General features: G+C 44.2%; 1 protein-coding gene across 4 annotated transcripts in view; it reads left to right on the plus strand.

The window, feature by feature from the left end:
- Positions 1 to 22,860, plus strand: part of FAM81B (family with sequence similarity 81 member B) — a 408,082-nt gene that overhangs the window by 308,841 nt on the left and 76,381 nt on the right. For all 4 annotated transcript variants that reach the window (XM_069225555.1, XM_069225546.1, XM_069225537.1 and 1 more), the window contains one exon: positions 9,319 to 9,454. In XM_069225555.1, coding sequence (XP_069081656.1) covers positions 9,319 to 9,454 — 136 coding nt within the window. The remainder of the gene's footprint in view (positions 1 to 9,318; positions 9,455 to 22,860) is intronic.

Raw genomic sequence — 22,860 nt, forward strand, 5'->3', positions numbered from 1 at the left:
TTTTATCCTATTAAAATCTTTGCTTCCATCATAAACAAGAATTAGAAAAAATGCTTAATTTGTGCTTCCCTAATAGGTTGTTTATTTTGAAATATGTGTACAGTTCATTTATAGGTATATCGAATTTGATGAGTGCTAGAAAAAAAACGTACATTCTACAGCCTTTCCTTTTACAGAAGCAAGATTGTCACATAGTTCACTTTACAAAATCCTCACACTTTGTAGTGAAAGAATAAAAAGTAAACACCAGTCACCAAGTTAAAAGAATAAGCAGCCTGTTGTCAGAAGACATACCCAGACATTTGTCCTCTGTCTTTGCAGCACAACAATTGTGGCGAGATAAAAAAAATCTAAAGTAATTTCAATTCTTGCTTACCTTTGGAATTCCAGAATGTTTTTTGAGTGTGCTGCAGCACCCCTTGTACCTTTACTTCCAGTGCCTAAACATACGTTTGTTGCTAGACAGAATTAAGTTCTTCAAACATTCTTCATAAGTCTTTGTATGTGTGAGAAAGGACTTCTTTTGTCTTGGTAGCCCCCACATTTTGCCTGGAAAATGGTATGGTTTCAAACCGTAGCCCCTACTGAACAGGTTCCCAGGGCCAGATCTCTTTCCCCAAAACTGTACTATGTTTGACACTTCAGTCACCTTTGTAAGTCCCTTGTAGATGATAACCCTGGTACCTAGGGCATGGGTATTGAAAAGGGTCCTCCAGAGCTGCAGCACCAATTGTACCACTAGGAGAGGGCCCTCGCCAGCCTCATGCAGACTGCCATTGCAAGTTCATGACAAGGTGTATTTAAAAGTTGCAAACTCGACATGGCACTGACCAAGAGTGCCATGTGCACTAACACTGCATGCAATATAGGTAAGTCACTCTTTGGCAGGTTTTACAGCCATAAGGCAGGGTGCACTATAATGCATGTTAGAGTATATGTGTGCATGAACCTTGAGACATAGTAAGTGTACAGGGAAGCCATAGCAAATACGTGTGCTGGACACTGCTCTTTACGAGTTCCCCAGGTACATGATGGCACCTCTGGGTTGTTTGGTATCAGAATGGTAAACCCACACTGATGCCAGTGTTGGATTTATTATAAAATGCACCCAGAGGACACCTTAAAGGTGCCCCAGGCAAAACCTAACAGTCCTGGCATGGTGGCTGGCTGGTCTTAGCCAGCCTGCCACCTCCAGGCACAATTCTGGACTCCTGGGTGAGGTTCTCTGCTCTCAGAAGCCATAACACAAAGCCTTTCCTGGGCAGAGGTGCTGCACCTCCTCCCCCAGGCAGGCACCCTACACCAGCGGTCAGCTTCAAAGGCTCTCCTGACTTTGAAATCTAACCCCCGCTTCTGCTGCTAGCAGAATATAGCCACCCAACAGTTTTTACCCCACTTTGAGCAGGAAAAACATAGGGAAAACTTAGCCAGAATAGGAGGAGTGGTGCTCCTCAGCCTGTACCACCCCTCAGGGTGACAGGTGAGTTGACCACTCCATTTCATTTTCCTCTGTCTTGGATGGCAGAAAAATAGTCAATCAGGGATAATGATGTGACACCTTCCCACAGGAAGTAGTCACTTAGTTGGTGTAGCCATCCTAAGGTAAGTGGTACAATAGCCACTACCAAGAACTCCACCTAATGCCCCTAAATGCTGTATTTAGTGGCATCCCTAGACCAACAGATAAGATTCAACAGACACAACAAGAGAAGGAACAAAGAAGACCCAAGGCACGAGAATTCCTGTTTCACAAAGAAAAAGGTGCCAAACCCTGCCTGCTGCTGCTAGGACTCGACTATCACCACTGAGAGGTTGCCTGGAAACCCGAAGGACCCTACAAAAACCCAGTGCACCTCCTGCTTTCTGATAATTGCCAATAACTTCCCTCAGAATGAAGATCTCCTGCAACCAAGAAACTAGTAAAGTCCAGTTCACTGACCGGCTGCTGACCAATGAACCGGACTCAGCAGCCTGACCAAAATCCACATGATGGACTCAAAGGACAAAACCTACCTGTGTGCCATGTTTGGTGGCACTGCAACTTTCAGGGCCTGAGATGTCCCATTGCCGGGTGTGCTGGACCCCCAACATCAGACACCCAAAAGCAAAGTCCACGCCAGACTCTCCAAAGCCCAGAAGCAAGCACCAGTCGAGGGACTTCAGAACACCCAAAACCACCCCCCCAGAGTGGCCCTGCTGATCTGTAATCTACCCTCCAAGTGTTCTGCTACTGGTTTTAAGAACTCCCTGACTCATGACTCCCGACCAAGCTGCACTGCACCCGGCCTCCCTAGCCCCTGCAACACCAAACCAGCTATGCTGTAGGAGTTCCTAACCCGTTGCGATGACTGGCCTCCAAGGGGACCCACTGGACTTACCTTTAAGACCACCTGTGCAGTGTGTTTCCAAGTGGGCTCCTTCTCCGTTCTGCAACTGCATCAACACTTTCAGCCTCTGCTCCGGCTTGAACTGGGAACTGCCTGAACTTCTCAGTCTGGCCCACAGGACATCTCAATGACCTCGATCCAAAAATAGAAGTTGACACTTGTGAGAGCATTGCCTGTTTTTTTTAGGCATTTTAAAAGATTTTCCTATTCATTCCTACGGTGCATAATTATGCACAAAAAGCATATATTTTCTAAACTTTGAAAAATCATAACAAAGGAAGTACTTACTATTTATTGATGATCTTGGTCTTAAAAATGTTATAAAGATCTGAGGTAGTTTTGTAAATTGGTCTCGAATTATTCTTCAGAGTGTGTGTCCACATTTATTGATACTGTGAACAGATGCTTACCACAGCTCCAAGATAAGCCTAACTGCTTGCTCATGCTACCACAAAAACAGAGCATTAGGTGGTCTGCTTTTCACCTCTGGATAACAAAGTGGGGTTTCTTGGACTCTCTGCACAGTACACTATATAGAGAGCCAGCCTCCTACAGTATGCAGATGTTTTACCATCTAAGTAACTCCTCTCTCTCTAATACTTTTCAAAAGCTCCCTCTTGCCACAGAATTGTAGGTAGTCCTGCAAGTAAAGCCTCACAAATGTTGTATACAGTTATCACATAGCTCTATGTATTCTTATATCTAAATCACTCCCTGTGCACCCTGAGTTATTTTTCAGTACTTGGTCACATTGTTTAGAAGTTTCAGGTTATGGAATACGTTAACTAGAACGTCCCTCATTTATGCGTTGACATCAGATATCTATGCACTGTCTTGTAATGCCCTCAGGTCTGTTTAGACTAAAGGCATGATTTTGTCACGGGCACTAAGGACGTAAATGCTTCAAGTTGACCACTAACTTGCTAGATGCCGCTTCTTCAACCCTTTTGTAACTCGCTGAAAAGGTATAGGAAAGGTCAGGTCCTTGGATGGATCGGGTAGCACCGCTTAGTGGTCTTCCCAGGGAGAGGAGAAATCAGCAGCAGCCACCCCAAATGACTAAGCTGCTAATTCTGTTTAGCACCCTGGAATGTGCAAAATGTACTGTAAATATCTGAGTTTCCTGCATAGAACAGCATTGTAACCCTTGTCAAACTACAAAAAGACTACAACCACCTCTCTTCCCTGAACCAAGTCCTATGTCACAAATTCAAAGTTTATTATTTGATTGTGTTTTATAAAATGACTGCCTCTAGTGAAACCAGTCAGTCATTGGCCATGTACTTTCAAGTCATTCAACATTTTGATAATATTTACATGTACTCACAACCAAAATGAGGGTTGTGGGCTTATGCTTGCCTTCTGCTGACCTGCTTACACTTACATTACTTTTCGATCTGATGTGCTGGAGTTCTGCAGTACCATACCTGCCAGTAAGAGGTTATGGTCTGGCTTGACAGTGCAACTGTTGACAGGAAATTGTGTGTTAATCACTAGAGAAGGTATTTGGCTCAACCCACATGTTGGGATCCAGGAGTGCATGCTTTGAGAGGGCAAACGTTGTGTGCTTCCACAAAACAAGTATGTGCCCTCTGCCAGCTGTGAACATTTTGTTTAATTATCCAGCTAAGCTTGAACTTTCAGGAGCACACACGACACTGGAAAGCTATTAAATTGCTTGATAATTTAATTGCTATTAAAGTGCTAGATCGTTTCTATTGTTTTTGTCTGGCAGCAGCACAGATGGGAGGAGGGCAGTAATTAACCTACATAGATTTTAGGTGTGGCTTGACAATGTAACTGTCACCTGACCTTTTAACCTACAACAATATTATTCTACTGCTCTTTGCTTCTATACAAACACATATATGTTCCCATGCTATTTACTTTTAATGCTTCACATTACCAACACCATTCCTTTAAAGCCAGACCTATGGCATTGCCAATGCTTGTTTAAATACGGATTTTAGTAGCTTTCACAATGCCTCTACAAAATCCCTTTCCATCTTAAAATGCATCCAAGCGGTCTAAAGAGCCTCGTGCGCAGGACTACTCTTCTAGCTTTTATACTGTCCTCCCCTCCCCCACTATACTGCCCTGCCATTCTGGCTCCCCTTTAGCACTGAGCCATCAAGCAGGATGATGGTTGTACAGAAGTTTGTTTTAGGGTGGTAAGGCAGTGGATGCCAATCTCTGGAGTGAAGCATTGGTCATACTCTCTGCTTGCATGGTGGCTCTTTGGTTACCAACACTCGGGCTTGTAGATTCTCCATTCCTGCTAATTATTTCTCATGAATCAGGTTTCCATCAAGCCATGGATGTGACATTTATTGTTTTGCCCCTTAGGATCATTAACAATAATGGCATAACCATGAAGAAGAAAACATGCATGGCATCTAGCTAAATATTTGTTTCAGGATGGAAAGAGTTATTTCTCTGCCTGGAGGCAGTTCCAAAGATCTCCACTTTGACCAACGGTCTGTAACTAACACATATTTTAAATAATACTAAATTGCCATGTAGGCTGTTAGATGAAAACAACAATATCTAGTGGATGTTCTAGTGAAAAGGTGAGTTTGAACTTAATTTTTAAGTGGAATACATCGAAGCTTTTTGACGACTGCAAATAACCTGTTCTCCCACATCCAAAATCATGAAGAAATCTGTGAAACAATCATTTGTTTTCGCTTGGCAATTTTTTGTTTGCTATGTTCATTTTGGAGTACAGATGTGCATGTGGGTCCCCATTACGGCCCCCAAAGTTTGGGGGTAAACTCCTTCCCTGTATGTTAAGTACTTATAGATCTGTATGCACTCAGCAGACTTGTCCTCCATTTCCCTGAGATGGTTGTGAGGCCCCAGGGCTGTTTAACTCCCCTTTTTAGGGTTGGGCTCTTTGGTGGTGTTACCTTAGTGAGAGGACCAATAGCTTTAGGTTTCCTCAGCTAGAGTCGGTCAGGGGCAAGGCGACGTTCATACAACAGAACTACTTAATAAAACATGTCTGTACATCGTGTAGAAACATCTCGCCAATCAACCCCAAGCCCATAGTGGCCAAGTAGGGCAACCACTACGGCGGGCTAGCTTTTTGTGTTACCCATTCGCCCCGGACATCCTCTGTCACATGCTTGAATCTGTGCAAGGCTTCTAAGGTTGGCAAATTGAGTGCCCTCCAATTGTCCTTTTCATTTATTTTTTATTTGCAGTCTCTACACGCGCAGTATCATTTAGAGTGGGCTTATTTGCAACTTAATGCTTTTTTAATAGTATTTTTAAATGTAATGTTTACTACTTTATACGTTTCTCTGGTATGCCTAATGCACTTTTACGTGTCTACGGTGATTTGAATTAAATATTGTTTTCTACAAGCTTCTTTCCTTTTACTGAATTATGTGTTTGATTGTGTTTGTATGTGCTTTTATGGTATTTCTGTCCAAATAAAGCGCAAGAAAGGAGTTCTATTAAATCGATATACATTTTTTAGGGCTTACAAAAGCCAGGAAAGATGTATGAATGCAATATTTTTTTAGTTTTATTATTACTGCCAATTACTGAATGGATTTGGTGATGGATGGTACACTGTGCGTCACCCACCCAGTGGAAGTTAGGTTGGCACTCAGGGCACAAAAGGTGGATTAATCTCACCAATGGCTGATGTCCAGACATTGGGGGACAGATTGAAGGACCTGCTGATAGAGTGATTACTCTCTTTTTGTGTTTCCTAGTTTAAGCAGCAGCGGGTTGCTCTTAGCTCTCATATTAATGAAGGAGCAGTCTTTTAAATGAATTCATGTCGTCATCTGCGCTCCTAGAATGTGTGATGCATTGCCCATCTGCTAGTGGCTGCCTGTGGGCCATTGCGCTTGCGAGCCTGGAATCGCATCTATTTCTGGTGTAGCATACTTACACTTCGGTGCCGTGGCAGCCTCTTAGTATGACTGCACAGATTTACACAATATATTCTGCATATGTCGTACAAACCTGGCCAGGAAGATGCTCATGGTGCAGATAGAATCACGAGCAGGATTGTGCTTGGAATGAATACTCAGTCCCCTTCACAGCTACACAGTCTTTGCTAGCAAAACTCTCACTCTGCATCGCTTTCTGCAATACACGTGTCTAACACCTGGGCGCCGCTGTAATTAGTGCTCCAGGTGCAGGAGCACCGGGGCCAGGGCTGTGAGGTGCCCACTGTAGCCAGATTACAGCAGTTTCTTACTGCCAAACCAGGGTACAGGGGACCCACTTTCCTTATTTGCATTCGGGCCTCTGGACTCTGCTGCGCAACTCTCCCCTGGAAAATAATGAACAGGTATCTTTGACGATAAAATCGAGTAACCTGCGGAAATACGGCTGGTCTGCTTCCTCATATAAATGGATACGGAAACTGTACTAAATTTGGCTGTTGGACGGGTGGTCAGGCCTAGTATGAAGTAACTGCTTGTTCATGCTAGAAAAGGACAACTTTGTATGTATGTATGTGTGTATATTTATAAAGCGCATTCCGGCTCACTAAGAGCATCGAAGCGCTAGCATAGGTAAAAACGACACTGAACTCATCAGGAAACCCCTAACCCGCAGAAAGAAAAACAAAGATTAGCTAGGAAAGAGCCATGTTTTAATCAATTTCCTAAAACGTAAATAACTAGTTTCTCCCTAATGTTTGGAGGGAGGGAGTTCCAGCACGTGGCTGCAGCTAGAGTGAAGGCTTTATCACCCCACTTCACTCTATTAGTCCGGGGAACCTGAATATTGTAGGCTGTGGATGATCTAAGATGTCTCTTTGGATTGTACCAACATAATTTAGCGGACAAGTATTTTGAACCTTGGCCATGCGCTGCTTTATAAGACAACCAAAGAGATTTAAAAATAATCAGTTGAGCCACCGGAAGCCAGTGTAATTGTCTGAGACTACTTCTGACTGAGGTCCAACGAGAGAGATTAAGAACAGCTCTGGCGGCTGAATTCTGAATCAGCTGCAGCCTATTAAGGAGGCCTTTATCTAGATTAAGAAACAAGGCATTGCAATAGTCTACTTTAGACACTACCAGAGCTAAAGTGGCAGCAACCCTCCATTTGTACTGAAGAAAAGGAAAAACTTTCCTTAGCATTTTAATCAACAACAAACATGTTTTAACCGTGTGGTTTACATGATATTTGAAAGACAGTTGAGCATCAAACATTATACCCAGGTTTTTACTAACATTTGTAGGGATAGGAAGGGAGACACAATTTTATGGCCACCAACGTGGATTCCAATGTTTAATACCAGATCCAAAGCAAAGAATTTCAGTCTTAGAAGCATTCAATTTAAGCCAGTTGGACCCCATCCAGTTACTGGCCTCCTTCATACAGTGTTTAGAACGGTCCGCCACCACCTCCCAGTTTTTATTAACTGGGATAATAAGCTGTGTGTCATCTGCATATGAGGTGGGGATAAAACCAAAAGATGGGACCAAGTTAGCCAGCGGGGCAACATAGATATTAAACAAGGTAGGGCTCAGTGAGGAACCCTGTGGAGTCCCACAAGGTAATAGATAAGGTGTAGAATCAAAATTACCACATCTTACAGTGGTCCATCTATTAGTTAGAAAGGATTCCAAAAGTTTCAAGGCCCTACCTCTGACGCCTACTTGATAAAGACGGGTCATCAAAATCTGAGGAGATATAGTATCAAAGGCTGCCGACAAATCTAAGAGGACTAGAATGGCACCTTGTCCCTCATCCACGAGTCTTCGAATAGAGTCGTGGATGAGATAAGAGCAGTCTCCGTACTATGCGCTTTCCTGAAGCCATGCTGAGAAGGATCTAGGGCTTCCACTTCCCCAAGAAAATCTGGTAGTTCCCTATTCATAATTTTCTCCAGAATCTTGGCAAATAAAGGAAGGAGCGCAATTGGCCGTAAGTTATCAAGGTCCTGCCTGTCCCCATCTGGCTTCTTTTTCACGGAAACTGCTATGGTCTCCTTCCATCTAGCAGGATAACATCGAGAACTAAGGATTTCCTGAAAAGTAGGAACTAAAGTCCGAGCCATAAAGTCAGGGGCCATTTGAATCACGGAGGGAGGACAGGGATCTAGGGGGGAGCCAGACTTAATATTAAGGATCAATTTGCTAATACAGTCTTGGGTCGGACAATGAAAATCAGACAGAATTAATCCACTTACTACAGGATCGGAAGAGGTCAAAGAGATTGGCTCCCCACCTTCCTCAGGAGAGACAAAGTTAGCATAAGAACAGAGAATCTTATTCTCAAACTGCTTTGCTACCTTATCACAGTACTCTTGTGTATTTACTAGTTCAGGTGGCCTGGAGGGAGCAGATAATTCCTTGATCACCTTAAGAAGCTCCCTCGGAGCATTTAAGGCCTCCTGAACCTTAACCGTATAAAAGGTAGATTTGGCCTTGAAACGGGCCGCTTTTTAGATTTTAAAAGTAGACTTAAGTAAGTCCCTTTCCTCGGGGCCAGGATTCAATTTCCTGAATTCTTGAAGCTTTGTGCACGATTTATAATGCATCAGGTTGAATAATTTATAAAAAGTCCAAAGTTATGTACCTGTAGAAATGCACAAGTCCACATAAGTGATCAGCAGTAGAACGCGAAAATGGTCCATGCCTGTAGCAAGGAAAGCTGCTTCATTGCACACCCCCAAATTTGTAATGCTCTTGCACTAACCCAAGATGGTGAAAGGAATGCAAGCATCACTTAATGGGCGAGTTGGAGGCGTGTGAGCTAAGCAGCATGCCAAGAAAACTGCTGTCCTAAATCTAATTTATACACGCAAGTGGAAAAATACCTAATTCCAGAATGTGTTTGGTTAATGGTGCCCACTTTGGCTGCGCTTAGTGCCGTACAGACCTATTGCTATAGCTTTATCACCATAGTTCTAATAGTATTCATTGCCTATGAAATATATTTGTTTTACATTTAGACTGGCAAACGTTCTCACGGAACTCCGAGGGCAAATTCAGAGCCAGAGGAAGTGGACAGAATCCCAGCTGCAGCGGTCAGAGCAGGATCAGATGCGCTACGCAGACCAACTTCTCAGCACTACGAAAGAGAAAATGGTAAGAAACTGACCTCTAGGAGCAAACCTAAGCTTGCTCTGACTGTTGAGCAACATTCACCTAAGTGGAAATAGAAAGAAATAGAAGAGGAAGCAGTGTTTGCCTCATCCAAACCTACTTACACTTGGGTTTCTATTTTTCCCTTCACCATTAACACCGCTCATTACTCCCCGGGTCCACCATTCCTACTGAATACTGAGCACGCGTACTCCAATTGCCATACACTTTGTCCTGAGCATTGTCTGCAGGCACCACACTGCAACAGTAAATGTGATGGATTTAATTGACAAATTTAGCTTTTTGTCTTTTCTCCCCACCTGGAAACTATTTTCTACTTGGACGCATCAATTTACCTACACCCAATAATATAGTGAGATGTTTGGTGTTTTTGACATACTCATTTCACACTTATTCCAATCTACAATGCATCACACTTTTCAGCTGTGGGAATGGAGATTACTGGACTAATGTGGAATACTTGATGTGTTAGTTTGATATATGTATAGTTGACTTTTCTTGGCTCTATGTGCTTTCCTTCTTTATGTTTGTTTCAGTTTTCAGTTATCGCTTCTATGCATCCTTCCGTCGAGGACGACCGGAAATCTTAGTGCCAGTTTAGTGGCATTCGATGAGCATTGGCAAAGTCAATAGGCCTGACTTATGAATAAACATGCCTTTGCATAATTAATGGGTTTAGACATTCATTAAGTCACCATACATGCACTTTGTCAGTCATCTTTCCACTCATGCATCTATTCGCCCAGCCATTGACTCATTCGTGCATTCACCCTCTGACACAACTGAAATAAAACACACAAATTCAACAACATATGCAAGATAAATGTAAAGAATACAATTACAAAAAAGAAAACATGCTTCAGTCTAAACACTACAAGCATATGCTTGCAATAACTGAACTAAACATAGAAGTGCATGACCTTGCAAAGGTATTGTAAATAGTCTATTGTTTTAAACTTCAAGCCTGGCCACCACATTCAGAACCAACTTGTTGGTCATCTAGGAATGGTAAAACAAAGCTACATTATGGTCAACAGCATTCCCTAATGGTCTCCTAGTCTAGAGGAAGTGGCTATGTGGAATGCAGCACCGGAGATGAAATGAGCGGCAAGCAAGCAACCCATAACCACTGCCTGGAGACCTTTAATATCTTCTTAAGAAACTTATACATAAAAAGAGGAGAATCAAAGAAATAAAAGTGAAGCTATAAAAAGACTCACATTTGCTATGCCAGTAGGTTTGGAATGTTGTATGTTAATGGTAACATGAAACACTGCAGGTAAATAGCATGGGAATAAAAATGTATTTGTGTGGAAGCAAAGATCTGTAAAATAATATTGGTGTAGGTTAAAAGGTCAGTTGAGAGCTGTACTTTCAAGCTGGACCTAAAAATCCACAAAGGTAAATGACTGTCCTCATCCCATCTGTGCTGCTGCTAGAGGAAAAACAACATAAATTATCTAGTTATTTAAGACACTTTAATAGCATTCCACTGTCATGTGTGAGCCCCTGAAAGGTAACGCATCTAGATAAACAAAATGCATTTAGGTAAACAAAATGATCACAGCTGCATGGAGGAAGCATGTAACTTCTGCCCAATCAAAACATACTCTTGGCTCCCCACATGAGGGTGGAGCCAAAGCATCTCTCTACTGATATTCACATAATTGTTTGGTGACAGCTGCACTGTCAAGATAAACATTCAAAACTAAAGGACTAGCCAACCATCCTTGACACGGAAATGCACTCATTTTATTGGGTGGCTGTATACATGTGATCAGAAAATGCCATCATTTAAAGTGAAAGAGAGCCTATGACCGATGTGGGCTGAACCATTAGTTGGCTGTCACGGATGGAAGCAGAGTATAAGTGACCAGTGTCAGAACAGAGCTGACCCAAAAGCCACCTATGTATCTGTATGAATCCATATATGGATAAATGATTTATTTCATGATTTTTTGTTATATGATCTGGCCAGACGGCTGAGAAGAGCCTTATTACAGTGCAAATCTCTACCCTCCAGGGTTTGTGAGAGGCGGTCCTCCCCTACAAAGGTAGTATATGACATTTCATGTAACAAAATACCTGTTTGTAGGCTTCAATACAGAGAGATAACAGTCCACTCTTTAATGTTCATAGATTTTAAAATACGCTTTTCACAGTCAATATGTGAGGCCTAATATATTTATCATAACATTTCATAATAAACTGATTAGATCTGTCAGCAGAAATACTTTTTCCTAGTGAACCAATCAGGTCTGTAGCTGTTATCATTGACTTAGCACCATAACCAACTGCGACCTCCTGTACTGAGTGTAAGATTTCCCACATAGCATAATCATACAATTATATACTGTATACAATTACAGTTGACAAAGCAATATATAATCTCTCCTTAGAGAGGCTAACAAGGATTCTGACAGCACAAATTGTCTATACTCGTGGACTGTAAGAGGGGGTAACCAGAGCCAAAACCCCTGCCTACTATGCTAATCATCGAGATTCCATGTAACTAAAAACCTCTATGTAGGCTTGAATTCAGAGTAATAACAATCCACCCTTAAAGACAATAGGCATTTCTCATATGATTTTCATAATAAATATTCAGGGGTATATCCTTTCTCATTGGCATTTCACCATAACCAGCTCAAGCCCATTGCACTGAACATAAGGTTTCCACAAGGCAACCATCTGGCATTCAGTCATAAAAGTAGAAATTATATAAAATTACAGATGGCAATGCAAAATACTATTCGTCCTAAGAGAGCCTGACAAGGATTATTGTAGTGCATATCTTCCATTCCCACAGTTTGTTTGGGTGGATTGCCAACACCAAAACCCTTGCAAACTATGGTAATCTCTGAAAGCTCTTTTTGTTGATCACATTAGGTCAGGCGACAGTTGCACTGTCAAGCCAGATCTAAAAATCTATCTAATGCCCTGGTTTTTTAAACACAAAATTGCACTCTGCATTCTAATGTTAATGACTGCCCTCCTCCCATCTATTCTGCTGCCAGAGAAAAACATACACTGTGAATAATCTAGTTAACCAAGCACTTTTCTTGTGGCAGCACACATTTTTAGCCCAATCAAAATATATACTCCTGGCTACCAGCATGTAAGTAGAGCCAAAGACCCTCTTCTTAGTAGTGTTTTTTTAAGCTGTTTTTAGGTTGATTAATCTCAGCGACAGTTGCACTGCCAAGTGTGGCTTAAAAACTGACGGCTTAAATCCTAATTGGGGTTAAATAAGTTTTTTATTTACCCCTAAGAAATCATCACCATGGAAATTCTGAGCAAATTACATAAAATCATTCCAATAATACAAGTAACAATATATCCTAGCCATCTATAACTTCAGTAAAGAAAGGAACACAGCCAACAATAAATACTTTACCCGAAAGAATGATGTCTCTAAAAATATAATGTCAGAAGAAATACTGTCTAGGGAATCTGTGGCAGAAGAAATCTTGCTTTCAGAATACTATGCCAAATATACCAGGAGCAAGAGCACATTCTAGAAAAATGTTCCTCTGGAAATGATGTCCTTAATATGGCCAAAGGAAGTGGTATTTTAAGAAGCCAATGTCAGAAAAAAAAATCACGAACCAGAATTAGTGTCCCAGTCAAATAATGCCTCGCAAAATAGATCTCTGGGCAGAAATATTGCTTCACAGAATACCTATCTAGGAAAATTGTGCCCCATTGAAAACTGTGCACAAAACAGTGTGCCCTCTTGTTAGACCGGTCAGCCTTAGGGTGATCATCAACCATAATGTTTTCTTTACTCTTCCATTTTTGCTGATCTTGTTTTATTGGCCTTAGGACTCTGTGCACTTTACCACGGCTCACCAGTGCTAAAGTGCATGTGCCTACTCTCTATAAACATGTTAACGTTGGCTTACATCCAATTGCTCATTTAATTTACTTGTAATTCCCTAGTAAAGTGGTACTATACGTACCCTGGACCTGTAAATTAAACGCTTCTAGTGGGCCTGCAACACTGATTGTGCCATCCACCAGGGGCAGTTCCTCCTTTAGGGCGAAGGAGCGTCGCCCCCCCCACCACCACCAGCCGCTGAAAACCTTTAACAACCAACCAATAAAAAACTATGTTTATTATCGTTTGGTAGTCAAAGGGGTGGGGCCATGGGGTATGACGAGGACGAGAGGAATGCACTGTGCACTCCCGTCAGTGCGCATGTGTGTCTGGACGGCCAAACACACATGCAAACAGGGCTCTCTCCAGCCCGGCAACGCAGTTGCCGGGCTGGAGAGAGTCTGCACAGGCTTACAGTCTCCCTGGGAACATACTGGCTGGGCGCTCCCAGACAATTCTAATGCTGCTCTGAGCAGCGTTAGGATTGGCGCAGGGCAGGCTGGGAGCCTGTGACTGCCTGGAGCAACGAAGGAGAGAGGAGCGGCACAGGAGCGGAGCAGGTAAGTTTTATTTTTTATATATATTTTTTTACTTTACATCCCTGATGTAGGGCTCCGTAGCTCTGTGGAACCATCGCTGTACGATGCATCCTTGATGCAGGACCTCGCACCACAGCCTCAGAGCTCCTCAGAATCACCATTGCACAAAGTATCCTTGATGCAAGATCTTGAATTGCAGCCCTGCAGATCACCGGAACCACTGCTGTGCAACATATCCTCGATGTGGGATTATGCAATGTTCCGCAACCAGGCTATAAGTTACTTTCCTAACTGGGTCCCTGTGGCCGGCCTGCACTCCAGCGTGGTAAGCCTGAACTTGTGACTTTGTCCCAGTCCAGCGCAACGAGGTAATGACAGTTGGTGCTTTATGGTTTTAAGCACTATTTTTACCTAAATCTTTAAAATTGCATTTCTCTAGTTCTGATTTGATTCTTGTTTTGGTTTCAAATAATGTATTAAATCTTACTATATCTTTTTAATTGGTGTCGGATCTTTCTTGTGTTTTCACTTTAGTACTGTTTAAGGCCTGCATAAATACTTTACACATTCCCTCTAAATTAAGTCTGATTACATTTTTGCCAAGGTACCAGAGGATTGAGAACAGGTTGCTTGCATTTCACCCTGACAGGAATTGTGGTTGCTGCTTAAGTAGGGTTTCACCCCCCTCAACCAGTAACCCAATTTCCTACACCACCTTTTAATCATGGATGAAGACAGCAACAATAAACTTATCTTCACTGAATGGATTTCTTTTGCCTCTCCATATGCTGTTTAGAGTAACCTGTAACCTCTTCTTAAGGGCTCCATAGACTTAAGCTTTGTGTAGCCAGGGATAGACACAGTCAAGCCTCGAACTCCCCCACTTTGTAACAGTCACACAAAACATATTCTCATTGTCTCAGTCTGACTTAACAGCATGTTGATCTCTTTATCTGTTTTCTCTAAGATAGTTATATCATTAAACATATGCTGATATTTTCAGGGTATATGGCAAAAGTAAGTTACTTCCACAGAGCCAGCAGCAAGGTATGGGCACCCCTTCAGAGTAGCTTGTATGGTTGCACCCCCAAAACGTTGTTACCCCACTGTGCTTGGTAGACGTACATATCTCTGCCACTTTTGAAAGACATTATTGCCCTTTACTCAGATACAGGGTACAAATTAAAACCAAGTTATAAGTATCTAGGGTTATGGTTAAAGGAGCAGGAAGGTACCAAGTGGTGTTACTTGAGGTGGGGAAGAAGCTATCAAGGTGACTTTCAACTGCGCTCAAATAAGTGACTTTAAGCAAACTGACGAGTTGATGCCTACTTTCAGTTATGAGATGGTAACTTTTTATGAGAACATCTATAATTGGGCGGATATTATGCAATGCCGTACCTGTAGAGATTTGGTTTATCTGTCTTGTACAGAACAGGCTCAAGTGCGTTTCGATTTCAGCTTGTTTGAAAAAAATACTTGTATATTTGAGGCCTCTTTTGTCTCACTATGTGCGAAATTAAGATCTGCCCAGTGGGCACGATGAAATGTATTATGGCAGGAAGCTAATAATCCCTCTTTGGCTTAAGAACCATTCAGATATGCCTCGACCTAGTGGTGAGCGACCAGGACAAAAAGAAGTCAAATGTGCACAATGAGTGCGCTTGGCAACAGTTTGAAACTTGTCAGGCTCCCAGGTCTGGAGAGCATCTAGGTCAAGTCATGATCTTGCATTAGTGTCCCACCACCTTAAGGGGGAAGACAGGAAGACGACCATCCCTATGAAGACTCATACACCTACTCCAGCTCCATGTTCATGTTCAGGCAAAACTCTCTATTTCAAGAATGACAGCTACAACCAACCAATGGCTGTAATCTGTGTGGACCAGCACATGAATAATTCAACTACCAGTGGTTGAGGATGGCCGAACTTTTTACCCATTCTGTCTGTGTATGAATGGGATCAGCTCTGCAAATGCTATCCCCAGCCAGTGCTAAAAATTTGAAAAGTGATGTGGACCCGCGTCAAAAGGATATACTATCTGAGACAAGGAAGAGAGTACTGAAAATTATTAGATGACTAATAACTAGTTAGTGCATTCTTCAGCAGAATAGGTGTCAGCACCTGAACACTTGATTGAAGTGTGTTTTCAGTTCAATGCACCATATATTTGTAGTATAATAACCGCCACATAAACCAGTTGATCTGCTATTGTGAACATGCTTGCAATTTGTGGTCAATGGTGCTGTTTCTCCACCCTCTCTTTTCAGCCACAGGCTTCTTTTTTAACTGGGTGACCATTTTCAGTGTGACCCGCACTGAGATATTTCAGACCCAACCATTACAACCAGAACTTTAAATGGGCTGGTACTGTCCAGTACGGAGTACCAGCACTATATATAAAAAAAATATATATAAAAAAATGTACTTACCTCGCTGCGCTGCTCCCGCGTGGCTGCTGTCGCCCTCCAGGCACAGGCTCCCAGCCTGCCCTGCGCCAACCATGACGCTGCTCAAAGCAGCGTCATGATTGGCTGGAGCACCCCAGCTGGGTGCTCCAGCGCAGACTGGGAGTCTGTGCAGGCTCCCTCCAACTCGGCACCACAGTGCCGGGTTGGAGAGAGCCCTTGTGCGCATGCATGTTTGGCCGGCCCAACATAAATGGGCACTGAGGGGAGTGCTCTGTGCACTCTCCTCCATGCTCGTCACCCCCATGGCTCCGCCCCTTTAGAAACAAATTGACAATAAACAGTGTTTATTGTCGTTTTGTTTCTGAAGGTTGCAGCTCCTGCTGACGGGGTGGCGACGCTCCTCCGCCCTGACAGAGGAGCCGCCCCTGAGTACCTTCACTTCCCAAGAAAAACGTAATACTTTTAATTGGAGAGTACCCGCACTTCTCAGAAATAAGCAGTTACTCTGGCACAGAGTACCTGCGCTTCTATTTTTCCATTTCAAGCACTAATTACAATTATTAACCTCCTGCTACAAAATACCAAGGGACTTACAATACGTGCTGGGCCAGAAGACTGGTCATTTCAGACACAACCCAGTCCGGCAGTATCAGTGCAGGCAAACCTACAGAAATGCACACTCGAATAAACAGGTCCACTGAAGAGTATTCATCAAATCAGATGTGATTTACTGTGTTTAATTCCCTTTCCCTCGCCTGCCACTCTGTGCTGGATCCTTCATTAGAGTAATGGAACGTTTCAGTGGCATACTTCACCGGGGTGACATTTGCCAATACTGTGACATCCGTTGCTCGGAGCCGTCCAGATGGAACCTTATTGTACTACTCTGTTTTTACATTAACCCATTGCCATTTGTCATGATCTAGGCACGTCCCTGATACTGAAAAACATCCCGGCAAAAGCTGTTTGTGCAAGTGAAAAAGCCCTGGTTTACTTCGACATTCAGGACGGGGATGAAATAAGTAGTAGGATAAGACAATCGAAAAGGTTCCGGCCTATTGCACGCTCACATTAAAGTTGCAATGCATAGGATATGTTAATGACGATAAACATATCGCTGTATATTTCACGTAAATTCTTTTAAATTTATGGATTAATAACCTTAAAGCAAATTAGCGCTGAGTCAAAGAAGTTAAATATAAACCCTAAAACTTAAGTTGTGTGTGCGGGGGGGGGGTGTGAAGGGGGGTAGTTCACAGTCATTTTCCTGTTTATGTACATTTTATTGTGCTTCATTTATGAATGTTGAAACATAGGCAAGTGTATATATGGTCTTAACGTAGAATGATGGAACCATCCATTGTCTTTTTTTCATAACACATTTTATTGAGTTTTACCGTTGTGAACAGGCCGAACTGGCCGGCGGTTAGACAAAGAGCAGAGTCTCAAACATATAACTACAGTAAAATAAAATGTGCACAGAAACACGTTCCTGCACCTCCCCACCCAGTAGCAATTGATGTATACTTCAGCGAATGTTATGCATTGTTGTTCCATTTCTCCCACCCAAATGTCCATACGTTTGGGTCTCTTCTTCAATCGAGGAGCGCCCTGTGTAGACAGGCTGCAGAGTAACCCCCCGGCGATCTCCCCACCTCTGCCAAACCTTGCTGTGTTTTTGAGGGCATTCCCTGGCCTGATACACCGTGCCCTCCAGGCCCATGCAGTGATCTAGTCTTCTTTTCCACACCGCCAAAAATGGAGGGCCTCGGATTTTCACTCTCTGGCAATATCTCTCTTTGCCAAGGTCAGAGACAAGAACAGGAGTGCCCGTTTCTACCTATTGCCCCCAAGACCATCAGTGACATGAAGAAGAGTCAATTTCGGATTCAAAGGTATTGTCCAAGAGAGTACTCTGCCGAGACAGGAGGTCACTCCATGCCAGAATTTGCTCAGTGCGATGCATTCCCACACCATGTGGAGAATGGAGTCGTCCGCCTCTCGAATGCGCAAGCATAGTTGAGATGCTACCACTCACATGCACCATAGGCGATATCTGGCATAGTAGGTCCTATGTAGACATTTGGGGGCATATTTATACTCCGTTTGCGCCGAATGCGCTTCGTTTTTTTCGACGCAAATTCGGCGCAAAACTAACGCCATATTTATACTTTGGCGTTAGACGCGTCTAGCGCCAAAGTATGGGCAAATAGCGTCATTTTTTTGCGTGAACGCCTTCCTTGCGTTAATGAGATGCAAAGAAGGCATTCCCGTCTAAAAAAATGACGGCGACGCAAATGCGTCGTATTTATACTCCTGGGCAAAAATCACGGCCGGGAGTGGTCGGGTCAAAAAACCCCGCATTTGCGCCACTTTTTAACGCCTGGGTCAGGGTAGGCGTTAAGGGGCCTGTGGGCTCAAAATGAGCCCACAGGTGCCCTCCCCTGCCCCCAGGGACCCCCCCTGCCACCCTTGCCCACCCCAGGAGGACACCCAAGGATGGAGGGACCCATCCCAGGGACATTCAGGTAAGTTCAGGTAAGTATAAATGTCTTTTTTTTTTTTTGTGTGGCATAGGGGGGCCTTATTTGTGCCCCCCTACATGCCACTATGCCCAATGACCATGCCCAGGGGACATAAGTCCCCTGGGCATGGCCATTGGGCAAGGGGGCATGACTCCTGTCTTTACTAAGACAGGAGTCATGTAAATGGCGTCTGGGCGTCGTTAAAAATGGCGCAAATCGGGTGGAGGCGATTTTTTGCGTCAACCTGACTTGCACCATTTTTAAGACGCCCTAGCGCCACTTTTCCCAACGCCGGCGCTGCCTGGTGTACGTGTTTTTTTTCCACGCACACCAGGCAGCGCCGGTCTGCTTGCGCCGGCTAACGCCATTCAATAAATACGGCGCCCGCATGGCGCTTCAGAATGACGTTAGCCGGCGCAAAATTTTTTGTCGCTAAACTGCGTTAGCGCAGTTTAGCGTCAAAAAGTATAAATACGGGCCTTGGGGGCATATTTATACTCCGTTTGCGCCGAATTAGCGTCGTTTTTTTCGACGCAAATTCGGCGCAAAACTAACGCCATATTTATACTTTGGCGTTAGACGCGTCTAGCGCCAAAGTATGAGTAAAGAGCGTCATTTTTTTGCGTGAACGCCTTCCTTGCGTTAATGAGATGCAAGGAAGGCGTTCCTGTCTAAAATAATGACGACGACGCAAATGCGTCGTATTTATACTCCTGGGCAAAAATAACGCCCGGGAGTGGTCGGGTCAAAAAACCCCGCATTTGCGCCACTTTTTAACACCTGGGTCAGGGTAGGCGTTAAGGGGCCTGTGGGCTCAAAATGAGCCCACAGGTGCCCTCCCATGCCCCCAGGGACCCCCCCTGCCACCCTTGCCCACCCCAGGAGGACACCCAAGGCTGGAGGGACCCACCCCAGGGACATTCAGGTAAGTTCAGGTAAGTATACATTTTTTTTTTTTATATTTTTTTTTTGGCATAGGGGGGCCTGATTTGTGCCCCCCTACATGCCACAATGCCCAATGACCATGCCCAGGGGACATAAGTCCCCTGGGCATGGCCATTGGGCAAGGGGGCATGACTCCTGTCTTTACTAAGACAGGAGTCATGTAAATGGCGTCTGGGCGTCGTTTCAAATGGCGCAAATCGGGTTAAGACGATTTTTTAGCGTCAACCTGACTTGCGCCATTTTAAGACGCCCTAACGCCATTTTCCCCAACGCCGGCGCTGCCTGGTGTACGTGGTTTTTTTCCACGCACACCAGGCAGCGCCGGTCTGCTTGCGCCGGCTAACGCCATTCAATAAATACGGCGCCCGCATGGCGCTTCAGAATGGCGTTAGCCGGCGCAAAATTTTTTGACGCTAAACTGCGTTAGCGCAGTTTAGCGTCAAAAAGTATAAATACGGGCCTTAAACTGTATGAGACGTAGGTGTGCTGAAATAGCTGCCTCACGAGGCAATCTCAGAGCGTCAAACCAGTCATCATCGTCCATAGCCCTAAGGTCCATCTACCAGGCTATTTGAAGGGCAGATAGTGTATGTGGGTTGTGAAGAACTAGGGTTTAATATAATTTGGCTAATTTATGATCTTCTAGGTCTCCCTAGAGACCTCAAGGGGATTGTAGTCGGAGAGGGAGTCAAGATTGCCTATGTAGGAGGTGAGAGCATGACAAAGCTGTACATAGCAGTGAAATTGACTACGATGAAGGCAAAAGCCCTGCCGTAGCTCTTATAAGGACTTCAGGACTGTGTCAGACATTACATCACCCAACGGGTATATTCCTATTATGTCCGACCACCTGAAATGCTCCAGCTGGGCCACCTGTCACAGTACAGAACCATGCCACAGCAGCATCTGCTCCGTTCAGATTTTCCCCCAATCCCATTTGGCATAAATAATATTTCCATACAGTCAATACTACCTGCATCCCTGGGGGAAGATTGTCAAGCCAATGCGCCCGCCCCCTGCAGAGATAATCCAGCAGGAGAACTGCGCCCATCACCCACTTCTCACACCACCATTCATTGACAATGAGCAAATGAGAAGCAGGGTAATAGGAGGATATGTCTGGAGCAGCAATGCCTCCATAAGAAGTAGATTGGAAACATTTAGCTAGAGCAATGCGCTGGTTCCCCTATTCCAGAGAAACCGTGTAAGGCTTGTATTAATCTGTCTGAACCAAGATCGGGGGACAGGATGAGGGTGGTTGTGTAGTTCATAGAGCAGTCAGGGCATTGGCACCATTTTGAAGATAGCCGATCAGCCAGTAAGTGACAACGACAGAAGCAACCAGGTCTGTACCTCCTCCCTCACCTGAGCAAGGGCAGGTTCTAGATTTCATGACCGGGAGAGTGTTGCGCTGAGGGAGCCCAGTCTTTTGACCCTGCGTAACCATTCCTGGGGAACACTACAGATTTAGAGGTTAAGCAATCCAGATGTTTCACCAAATATGTGCATTATTTGTAGGATTCTCTGCCCTGTGACTTCGGGGTTTGTGATCAAGAGCAGTAGGTCATCTGCGTAAAGGGCAATTCTGTCAGAGCACTCCGGGTTCAACTTGAATCCCCTCACTTGGGTATCAACTCTGACCCAGACAGCCAAGGGTCCCATAACCAGGGTGAACAATAACAGGGAGAGAGGGGGCACACTTGGCGCATCCCCTACTGGATTAGGAATGGGTCAGATACATGACCAGCAACTCTGATGGCCACTGTCAGGCTGGAATGCAATAGTCAAACATATGCGGTGAATCTGGTGCTGAAATTCAGCCTGGCCAAAAGCCCGAACAGCAGGCCCCGCTGACGGTGTCGTATGCTTTATCAACATTGGTCAAAAGTAGCATGGCTGGTTGCCCTAGGTAGTCAGCAAGAGCATTGGACACACAGCGGATACCGTGACGGATGGCTTGACCTGGCATAAAGCCAGCTTGGTCCGGGTGAACCAGGTCAGGAATGTGGCATAACAGTCTGTTTGATAATGTTTTAGCTATTAGTTTGGCTTCTACGTTTAGGAGGGAGATGGGGTGATATGAGGAATGTTCTTCTGGCGAGCGGCCCAGTTTGAGGAATAGCACGATTTCAGCATGTCGCCAGTTGGAAGAGAGTGGCTCCTCTGTGCTGGCGGCACGGATGACTGCAAGAAAATGCCTCCTGAGTTTAGACATATACGTCTTAAAAAATTCACATGCCAGTCCATTTGGCTCAGGGGTCTTACCGGACTGAGAGGGCCTCCCAGAGTTCTGCCTCCGAAAACTCCTCATTGCATCATTGCCGCAGTGCATCAACAAATTCTCATGTCTGGTCTTGCGGTAGACTCTCTTGTTGGGCGTTAATCTTTGCAAAATAAGCAGCAAAGCTGTTAGCAATCTCACAGAGTTCAACTATCAAAGTCCCCCTAGAGTCCCAGAGGAGGGGGAGGGCAATAAGTCGGCAGGCCACTTGACATAGTTTATACAGTAGTTTATCACTCTGTTTAGCTCTGTGTTGCCCTCCAAGTCTGCTTGGCCCTCTCTAACAGCAATTGTTGTGTTGCTGTTGAGCCTGTCCCAATATCCCCTTTGCTGTGTGACTGTCGGCCTGGAGTCCACGACTCTCCAAGTCTTGTATCTGAGGTTTGAGATCCGCCAAGCTTTGCTTTCTATGACGATGTTCCCCTACACAATAGCTTATATCCAAACCCCGGAGCGCAGGCTTAAAGGCCTCCCAGAGGGCATTGCAGATGCCACAGTACACACTTTCAGTAGGAAGTATTCCTCTATGAATTGCATAATGTGTGTTCTATATGTGGGAAGTTGTAGATGCCAGGGCGAAAGTCACAAGTGAAAAGCTGGTCTTTGGTGCCCTATGTGCAGGGTAATGGCTATCGGGGAGTGCTCTGAAAGCCCCCGTGTCAAAATGTGAACATCCGATATTCTTTGCACATAGGAAGTGGGTATATGAAAGCAATCCAACTGGGAAAGGGATCCATGGGTCGTTGAAAAGTATGTGTATCTTGTGTGTGACGGATGGTCTACCCTCCAGGCATTTGACAAACCTA

This window comes from Pleurodeles waltl, chromosome 1_1 (genome assembly GCF_031143425.1).
Source record: "Pleurodeles waltl isolate 20211129_DDA chromosome 1_1, aPleWal1.hap1.20221129, whole genome shotgun sequence".
NCBI lineage: Eukaryota > Metazoa > Chordata > Amphibia > Caudata > Salamandridae > Pleurodeles > Pleurodeles waltl.